This window comes from Protobothrops mucrosquamatus, unplaced genomic scaffold (genome assembly GCF_001527695.2).
Source record: "Protobothrops mucrosquamatus isolate PMUCROS unplaced genomic scaffold, P.Mucros_1.0 scaffold4018, whole genome shotgun sequence".
In the NCBI taxonomy this organism is placed as follows: Eukaryota; Metazoa; Chordata; class Lepidosauria; order Squamata; family Viperidae; genus Protobothrops; species Protobothrops mucrosquamatus.
Genome location: NW_015389955.1, coordinates 159,904 through 170,177, shown reverse-complemented (window position 1 = coordinate 170,177; position 10,274 = coordinate 159,904). Strand labels below are relative to the sequence as shown.

The 10,274-nt window shown below is 45.2% G+C and overlaps 1 protein-coding gene across 1 annotated transcript in view; it reads right to left on the bottom strand.

Annotated features, from left to right (window-relative positions):
- LOC107298494 (zinc finger protein 208-like) overlaps nucleotides 1-10,274 on the bottom strand; it is a 35,993-nt gene that overhangs the window by 14,903 nt on the left and 10,816 nt on the right. The window contains exon 3 of the mRNA XM_029286544.1: nucleotides 275-1,322. Within this exon, the coding sequence (XP_029142377.1) occupies nucleotides 275-1,322 (1,048 nt within the window). The remainder of the gene's footprint in view (nucleotides 1-274; nucleotides 1,323-10,274) is intronic.

Sequence of the window (10,274 nt, the reverse complement as noted above, 5' to 3'; positions counted from 1 at the left end):
CACCCAAAGTACAAGTCCCATCCTTCAACATTCAATATCCTCTTGTTAGACAAATTAATCCAATCCGTCATCCATGTTAATGCACAAGAATCATAATACAGTGTCAAATTTGGAGCTTTAAGTCCTCCACGTTCTCTAACATCTTGAATAATCTTGAATTTAACTCTCGCTTTCTTGCCCTCCCAAATAAAGCGGTTCACTTATACTCTACACACTTATAAGGCCACTATCCTGTGTGATTTCTGGTGTGTATGCGAAGTGACGAAGGATGGGCAAAACATTTCCCACACTGCAGACATTTGTATGGTTTCTCTCCAGTGTGGGTTCGCTGATGTTTCACAAGAGTATCTTTCCGAGAAAAACATTTATCGCACTCCGAGCATTTATAGGGCTTTTCTCCTGTATGGATTCGGCTGTGGTCTCTGAGGGAAGACGCATGAGCAAATGTTCTCCCACAGTCTAAACATTTGTAATTTTTTTCCCCTGTGTGAATTTTCACATGACTTTTAAAGTCGGATGAGGTACGATAGAAGCGTCCACATTCGTTGCATTGATATGGCTTCTCCCCTGTGTGGGTTTTATGATGTTTCCAAAGGTCTCCCTTTTGAGTAAAACATTTTCCACATTCTATGCATCTGTATGGCTTCTCTCCTGTGTGGAGCCTCTGATGCCTTATAAAGTGTTGTTTTTGTGAAAAACATTTCCCACACTCCCCACATTTGTATGGTTTTTCCCCTGTGTGGATTCTCTGATGAATCTGAAGCTCTCCTACGAAACTAAAACTTTTCCCACACTCCACACATTTATAGCGTAACTCTCCTTTGTGCCTCTTCTGATGTCTCCGAAGTTCATAAGAAAACGTAAATCGTTTGTCACATTCTGGGCATTCATAAGGTCTGTCTCCGGTGTGAAGTCTCTGATGTCGCATCAGGTTTGATTTCCGGGAAAAACATTTCCCACATTCCAGGCACTTTTCCTTTTTCTCCCCTCTGTGCATTTTCTCATGAGTCCGAAGACCTGAACTCTGGGTGAAACATTTCCCACACTCAAAGCATTTGTACGATTTTATTCCTGCATGAACCTTCTCATGGATCCAAAGACTTGCGTTCTGAGAAAAGCTCTTTCCACATTCCCAACATTTGTAAGGCTTCTCCCCTGTGTGAATTCTCTCGTGGTTTCTGAGGGTGGATTTCTGACAAAAAAAATTCCCACATTCCAGACACTGATAGGGTTTCTCTCCCGTGTGGATTTTCTGATGTGTAAGAAGGTCTGACTTTCGACGAAAGCATAAGTCACATTTTATACATCTATAGGGTTTTAGTCTGGGGGGGTTTCTGAGACCTTTGGTGTCTGTTCCAGAGGATTTCTCACCCTCCAAACCTTGACTGGATCCACTTCCCACATGGATCTTCTTGTGAGTAAAAAGAACTGATCTGCGAGAAAAGGATTTCCCACACTCTGAGCATTCATGGGTTTTTTTGTGGTCTTCCGGAGTGCTGATTGTGTCTGATGGGGGATCCAAGAGTTTCCCAGACTCCATGCTTTCTGGTGACAGCTGCCTTGTGTTGATTTTCTATTATATGTTGAATTGCAGATAAATCTTTGGTTACAATCTTTTATCTGCTGTGAGAATAAAAAAGAAATCGAGAATAATATTTCCTTTTGAGAATGGTAGAGAATCACAAAATCTCAGCCTTGGAAGGGACCTTGAAGGTCTTCCAGTCCCACCCTTTGCCCAGGGTAGGGTCCCCAGTACACCCGAGACAGTGATGGAGGCCCTACATCTGTAGGAGAGATGTCCTCAACTTATGACCACAGTCGGGACTGGAATTTCAGTTGTTCAGTGAAGCAGCGGTTAGGTGAGGAGTCACATGATCCCTTGGATCTACAACCATAATCCCACACTGCTGGTTGCAATCATTAAGTGATCTTGAGGGTTCTTGAGTGGGGGGAGGAGCAGGCAATGGTGGTGGTGGGGGTCCTGGAGATCAGGCATAGGCCACCCATGAGTTGGGGGGGGTTCCTGAAGTGGGATACAAAACTGCAGCCACCCCTGGAAGCCTGAGCTATATACAACCACAGCCATGAAAAGCAGCCCTGATTGACAACAATGCCGGGACTGCATCTTAAGTGGAGGCCTGGCGCCCTCAGCTATTTCACCCATCTGCCACTGACCCCAGGACTGGACTTCAGTCCACTGTCTCTGCTGCCATTGAGAAATGAGGCCTTAATCTCCAAAGTGGAGGCCTTTGCAGCCTTGCGACATTTTCCAAGCCGCCTGTTCCATACTGTTGCTAAGCAACGTGTCCCAAAGCATCTCTAACCTTCTTCAGGGCCCCCTCAACTTCCACATTTCCTGTGCCAGGACTCACAGGGCCTCCACTGCCCACTTCAGGCAACCCCACATTCCTTAACTGGGACTTTGTCTGCTTGTGAAGTAGCCTAACAACCACAAGTGCAGGATTGCAATCATTGAGTAAAGCGGTCATGTGACATCTCACTTAATGGCTGGTTCTCTCAAAGACTGAGATTTTGGTCTGAATTGTGGTCATAATACAAAGAGTGCCTATAAAGAATCCCCAAAATTAAGGAATCGCATAAGTAAGGGAGGAGGGAAGAGAGTTTGGGTTAGTGTAAGCAACCCATTCCCGATTCCTTTTTTCACGCTTTTTCCAATTTTTGCACCATTGAGCTCCATCCCATCATGACTTCTTGATCCCAGCCTCCTCGTGACACATACATTTTATAAAATGTATATTGGTGGTGGCCTCCCAAACGTCGGTGAACAGAGTCAATCGACCGCCTATGGGAGGATCCACAATGGCGTCACTTGGACCTCCTGAAAGAACGTCCTCCAGTTCCCTGGAATGGTCGCTTATACTGGAATTGTCCTCTGGTTCCTGCGTTCTGGCGGCCCTGTTGTCGATCCTGTCTGGGGGAAAAGGATCGGGAACCTCTGGATCCATCCCAGGGCTGCCCTGCTCGAAAGGGCTGGCGCCAGTCCCAGGAAGTTCCAGCCCGAAAAGACTGCCTGCGAAACTCCTGCTGAGGTCTCCTGTCCACCTTTTTGGAGGGGTGTGCCAATGTTTTTCTTTTGTCCTTACCTTCAACAAGGTGCGGTTCTAATACTACAAGAAGGGGAAAAAATGGACCCAGAAAATTATAGACCAGTCAGACTGACATCAATACCTGGGAAGATCCTAGAAAAGACAATCAAGCAAGGAATCCGTGAAAACTTAGAAACCAACAAAGCTATTACTAGAAACCAACATGGGTTTGTGAAAAACAGATCATGCTAGACAAAACTTAGTGCTCTCTTTGACAAAGTGACTAAAGTGGCTAAAATAGTGGAACAGTGAAGTGGACATATCCCCCCATGTTTCCCCGGAAATAAGACTCGGTCTTATAGTTTTTCTTGCCTCCAAAAGAGGCACCAGGTCTTATTTTCAGAGGATGCTTTACCTTAGAACAGCCGCAGCCATTTACTCACCATTAAAATTGCAGCTAAGAATTCTCTGGGTCAGTTGTTCCCCCTCTGAATCAACGGCAGGGATGACCCCTCACTGCTGACCGGGTTGATTTCTCCGTAACCGATTGGCAGCTGCTTTCCTGCTGTTGGAACAAGAAAGAAGATGAGAACAGGATTTCCTTTCGAGAAACATACAAAATCACAAAATTGTTGGGGTCAAGATGCTGACATTTCATTTGACGAGTCTCTCACGGCATTTTGTGAAGCAAAGATTCAAAAGATAATAGACACCTATCAACCAAACGTCCATTTAGAAACCAGTGTCGACGAAAGGACAACCACCTTCTCTTCTCTTCGTCTCTTATATAAAGGAAAACTCTAACTATTCTCTTAGTGTTTTAGAAACGGAACCTTCCCGAAGGACCCCAGCCGATTTCGAAAAATATTTACACCTTGTTCTGATATCAGATAACAAGACCAGGCTCACAATCTCTATAAAACGTGTCCTTTGTAAAACATCCATCAACAAGGTGCTTCTACATCACAACCTCTTCAGGGAAAAAAAGGAAGATATTGGTTGTAGAGATTCTGCCCAGCTTTTTAGGAAAAAGCAAACTAAACATTAGTAGTAGTAATAATAATAATAATAATAATAATAATAATAATAATAGTAATAGTAATAGTAATAGTAATAATAAAGTTGGAAGGGACCTTGGAAGTTTTCTAGTCCCATCCCCTGCTCAGGCAGGAAACCCTACACCATTTCAGACAAACAGCTGTCCAGTCTCTTCTTACAAACTTCCACTGTTGGAGCATTCACAACTTCTGGAGGCAGGTTGTTCCACTGATTAATTTGTCTAACTGTCAGGAAATTTCTCCTTAGTTCTAGGTTGCTTCTCTCTTTGGTTAGTTTCTATCTGTTGCTTCTTGTCCTGCCTTCAGGCGCTTTGGAGAATAGCTTGACTCCCTCTTCTTTGGGGCAGCCCCTGAGATATTGGAACCCTGCTATCATGTCCACCCTTGTCCTTCTCTTCATTAAACTAGACATAACCAATTCCAGCAACCTTTCCTTATGTTTTAGCTTCTAGTACCTTGATCATCTTTGTTGCTCTTCTCTGTACTCCTTCTAGAGTCTCAACATCTTTCTTACATCATGGTGACCAAAACTGGATGCAGTATTCCAAGTGTGGCCTTATCAAAGACTTGTAAAATGGTATTAACACATCACGTGATCTTGATTCTATCCCTCTGTTAATGCAGCCCAGCACTGTGTTGGCTTTTTTGGCAGCTGCAGCACACTGCTGGCTTATATTTAAGTGATTTTCCTGTTGATCCCGACTTAGGGAACAGTAGCAGTTGTGACTATGTGGAGATGGCCCAGCTATGTCTGGCCACTTGCAGAACCATGAATGCAAGGTCATAAAAGTACAGCAAAGGAAACACCCAATATCCTAACCCACCTGGGAATATATGGTGGCTTAGGGAAACACCTAAACCACCCAAAAGGGAACATATGGTGCCTGGGGGGGGGACACCCAAAAGGGATCATTTCTAGCTACTTCTGCTTTCTTCCTTTCTTATCTACAGTGTGCCAGCCTTAATGGGGAAGTCTTTATCTTATCTGTGTTAGATTTGCTGGGTGAATTGCTTATGTAATCAAAGAAGGTATAAAAATAAGGCTTTTCTGATATTTGGGCCTTTTTCTCTTTTTAGAGAAGCCCATCTTTGTTCAGCTAAATAAAAAAGTAATGCTTGAAAGCAACTTCTGGTTTCCTGTATTTTTTATCAAGCACAACTTCAGAATTTGCACATCAGTCCACTAGGACTCCGAGATCCCTCTCACAGTTACAACTATTGAGCAAGGTACCCCCTATACTGTACCTGTGCCTTTGGTTTTTCTTGCCTAAATGTAGAACCTTATAGTATATAGTATATGAACAAAGATTATTCATTCCTCTTTTTTTGGATTAAGTAGAAAGAAAAAGGATCTGACATGATAGCTTTGTTCCAATATTTAAGGGGCTGCCACAAGGGAGCAGAGGTTCAAACTATTCTCCAAAGGACCTGAAGGCAGGACCAGAAGCCATGGATGGAAATTAGGAGACATTTCCTGAAAGCCAGAACAATTAAGCAGAGGAAAAGGCTGCCACCAGAAGTTCAGGGTGCTGTATCACTGGAGACTGGAGAATGCTTCTCTGTAATGTTAGGGGTTCTCCCGCCTGAGCAGGGAGTTGGGCTAGAAGGCCTCAAAGTTCCTTTCCAGCTCTATTATTTTTTTATTCTGTTATCCTTTTTGGGGTTGGGAGAACATGAGCTCAGTTCAGTCATAAAGAACCTGTGACACTCCAGGCCAGTTTGGAGACCCGCCAGGCCTTCAGAGCCCCCTGGAAGCCTCTGATAAGCCCCCAAGGGGCTTCCTGCCCTTTTTGGAGGCTGCAAGGCCAGGACGTTTCCTGGCCTCCAGTGAATGGGAGCTGTCTGAATTTATAAGCATTGCTAAAAAAAACATTTGACAATTATGAAAGCATTTAACAATTTAAATAATTCAATGTATTATTCCTTATAATATTTCATAATCAATAATGAAAAAGCTAAGTATTTATTTAACAATGAATGGAAATAATTTATTATTCTTTGTTATAATTTTCAAAGTGGGTGGGATGGGGGGGGAGTGTCCAGCAGAGTCAAAGAGGGAATTCTGAATTTTTGACAATCAATCAGTGGCTCAATTCAACCAGCTAAACCTTTTCTTTTCCTAGCACCTCCCGCTGCCCCCCCCCTTGAAATGAGGTCAGGTTGTGACAATATCACATCACAATCTCAATAAATGCTTTAAAGCTACACTTCGCTCCCTTTTCAAACTGCACTGGAGGGAAACGGATGTTCAGAGGCTTCCTGTTCAAACGGACCACAGAGAGACCTTCTGAAAGCAACTTCCCCAAAAGCTCCTCCCCGGATCCCCCCGGAGCCCCACGGGGATCCTGGGCCGGGCGGGGAGGGGGCAGATCCAGCCCGGGGAGGGAGGGACCCCCTTTGCCCCCCTGGAGGGAAGGGAGGGATCCACTCCCTGCAGGCGACGCCAGAGCCGAATCTCCCCAAGGAAAACCCTGCAAGCCGGAGAGGCGGATCCGCAGCTACCTTTCTCCTGGCGGGGGGGGGAGGGGAAAGCTCTCCTGGCGGGAGGGGCGCCCCAAAGGCCGGAGGGAGAGCAGCCAGACCTGCCCCGAGCGGGATCCAAAAGCCTCTCCCGAGGGATCCAGCGCCGATCCTGCCAGGGCGAAGCGAGACACGTGGAAAGGAAGCGGAGATAACAGCGAGTGGGAGGAGAGAGGCGAGGGCGGGGCTTCTGCTCTCCTCTCGGGTTCCGCCCCCGCCTTGCAGCCCCGCCCCTTAGCAGCCTCAGAACCTCCCCCCTCCCTGCCTTCCCAGCCGGGACTCCCTGTTTCTCCGCTGGGCATCCGCCTCCCGGGTTCCTCTGCCCATGCGAAGAGCGCCCTGCTGTGTCCGGGCGGGGCTGGGTGGAAACTGAAGCTCCGCGATGGATTTTTTTTTGGGGGGGGAGCCAGGAGTGAAAGGAAAACCCCCCCGGCTGGATGTTTGCGGAGCCCGACTGAGGAGGGAGAGGGAGGGGCTGGTCCGGGGTCCCTTCCCCGGGGGGAGCCTCCCTGGCCGGGTGGGGGGAAATGGAGAAGCCGAGTCCCCAAACGCCTTTTCCCGCCCCCTCCGTCCCCCCCTCTGCCTTTCCCAGCCTATGGATCCCTCCAGGTGTTTTTTTGGGGGGAGGAGCTGAGGCTGCTAAGGGGCGTGTCTGTAATGCATGGGCGGAGCCCAGGAGGAGAGCACAAGCTCCGCCTCCTCCTACTCGGTGGATTTCCGCTTCCCTCCACGTGTCTCACTTCTCCCTGGGAGGATCGGCGCTGGATCCCTCGGGAGAGACTTCTGGATCCCGCTCGGGGAAGGTCTGCCTGCTCTCCCTCCGGCCTTTGGGGCGCCCCTCCCGCCAGGAGAGCTTCCCCCCCCCCCCCGCCAGGAGAAAGGTAGCTGCGGATCCGCCTCTTCGGCTTGCCGGGTTTTCCTTGGGGAGATTCGGCTCTGGCGTCGCCTGCAGGGAGCGGATCCCTTCCCTCCAGGGGGGCAAAGGGGGGTCCCTCCCTCCCCAGGCTGGATCTGCCCCCTCCTCGCCCGGCCCAGGATCCCCGTGGGGCTCCGGGTGGATCCGGGAAGGAGCTTTTGGGGAAGTTGCTTTCAGAAGGTCTCTCTGTGGTCCGTCAGAGCACGAGGTTTCCGAGCATGCATATCCTCGCACGTGCAGTTGCAAAAATGGAGTAAGCGGAGATTTATAATGTGGTATTAAAGCAATTGACCTCATTGCAAGGGGGAGGGGAAGGATTGGGGGAAAGAAAAGAAGCTGAAATTGACTGAATTGAGCTCGTGTTTTCTTAACCCAGGTGAGATCCTCTTTTTTGTGCTCAGTGTAAAAGACCAGCAGGGAAACCCTTTGTTTTTATGCAAATGTTTACCTTGCTCCTGCTTTAAAAAGCTATGTGGAATCTCTAAAAAGCAATATTTTCCTTTTTTGGCCCTGAGGAGGCTGGGATGAGGCAGCCCCTCCTTGGTGGATGTTTTACAAAGCATACAAAGTTCTGAGGAAGTTTTGAGGCTGGTCTTGTAAAGCAGGTAATAGAACAAGCTGATGGCTAGAAGGCTGCCTTACATAATTTTAAATATTTTTCAAAATGCCTATCCGAGGAAGCTTCAGAGACCTAAAATCTTTGTGGCCTTGCAGCCTCCAAAAAGCATAAGAAAGAGCAGCTCTTTTCACACATGCTCTGCCCCACCTGATCTCTCTCATTTCCCACTGAGTTTTCCTACTCACAACCACGCATTGGTCCCTGTTGGACTTCATCTTGCTGGTTTCTTCCATTTTGGCTCATCAAGATCTTCTTCAAATCACAATTCTCTCTCCATTATTTTGTATCCTCAACAAATAATTCCATATTCTCCTCCTGCCTCCAGGTCATTTATAGATTATGCTCAGCATCTGAGCCTTTCTCNTGCCTCGATTTGTCTGAAAAGATCCGATCATTCCAAATGAAACTTCAGCTTTGGCAAAAAAAATTGGATGAACATAAAATTTACATGTTGCCTACCTTATCTGCTTTCTTTGAGGAACATGACATTGAACCAGACAAAAGGATTGCGATGATCATTTCTGTGAAAGAACACTTGCACATGCTTGCAGACGAAATTTCATTGTACTTTCCAAATCTACCTGACACCCCATTTGCACTTGCCAGAAGCCCATTCACAGTCAAAGTTGAAAATGTTCCTGAGACAGCACAAGAGGAGTTCATTGACCTTATTAACAGCGATGCAGCGAGAACTGATTTCTCTACGATGCCAGTTACAAAATTCTGGATCAAGTGTTTGCAGTCATATCCTGTTCTGTCTGAGACTGTGTTGCGCCTTCTTCTTCCATTTCCAACAACATATCTTTGTGAAGCAGGATTTTCCAGCTTGTTGGTTATCAAATCTAAATGCAGAAGTAGACTTGTTGTGGAAGATGATCTTCGTTGTGCTCTTGCAAAGACTGCCCCGAGAATTTCTGATCTGGCGAGAAAGAAGCAATCTCAACCTTCGCACTGACGTTGGCTTTTTACGCATACTGTCGCAAAATGTAGCAATGTAGTTTACTGTTGTTATATTAAGACTGTTACCCATGCTACACCATGCTTCAAGACAAAATTTCATTTATTTGTAATTAGAAATAAATATTTTACAATATATAATTACATATTGTTTTTGTGATTAATCACTATGCTTTAATTATGTTCAATTTTCTGATGCGTTGATGTATAATAAAGTTTCCCAGTTTTGGAGTATTCCAGCAGTTTATGTTGTTGGATTTTTTTATATGTGCCTCTTGCAAGCAAATTATGTCTATATTTAATTTCTGTAGTTTCCTGAAAATTTTGTTTCTTTTGGATGGGGAATTTAGTCCATTTATATTCACTGAAAAAAATTCCATTTTATTTCTCCATTTTCATTATTTATATTTAGGTCTAGTCGATCTTGTGGTCCTCTGTTCTCTGGCAGTTCCTTCACTCATGTTCAAATTTCTCTTTCTGTTCTCCTGTTTGTGTAGTTACTTCTTCAATTGTCTCCTTCATTCGTTTTTGTTCCTTGCTCTCCTCTTGTCATTGTTACACTCCTTTATCTGAGACTGCTCGATTTCTTACTTTAAAGTCTTCTGCTTTCCAGATTGAATCCAATCGATATCTTGTATTATTTCAATTGATTAAAATGCCTTCTGGCATTAAGCATCTAAAATTTATGCTTTTTGCAATCAGCTTTGTAGTTAAAAAGTGGTAATGTCTTCAAGTATCTCTGACTCTCTTAGGTATCTGCTTTAAGGCCACAATTTCTTTATTTTTTTATTGTAATGGCTCATCTCTCACTTTTCTCAATACTTCATCTCTTGTTGTTTTCTTTATGAATCTCACATGTACTTCTCTAGGCAATTTATATTTCCTTGTGTAGCTTGAATTCATTCGAAATATTTCATCTATCTCGATTTGCATCTCTGCTCTGTCTGCTTTCAAAGCTTCTGCCAGAAGCTCAATGATCACAATTGCAATATTTTCTTCTCTGTCTTCAGGGATATTTTGAAATCTCAAGTAGTATTCCGCCTTCTCCATTTCTAAGATCGCCACCGCTCCTTCTAGATTTTGATTTGTTGTTCTAATTTTTCATTTTCTTACAATAGTATTTCCACTTTTTTATCAATATCATCTGATTTATTTTC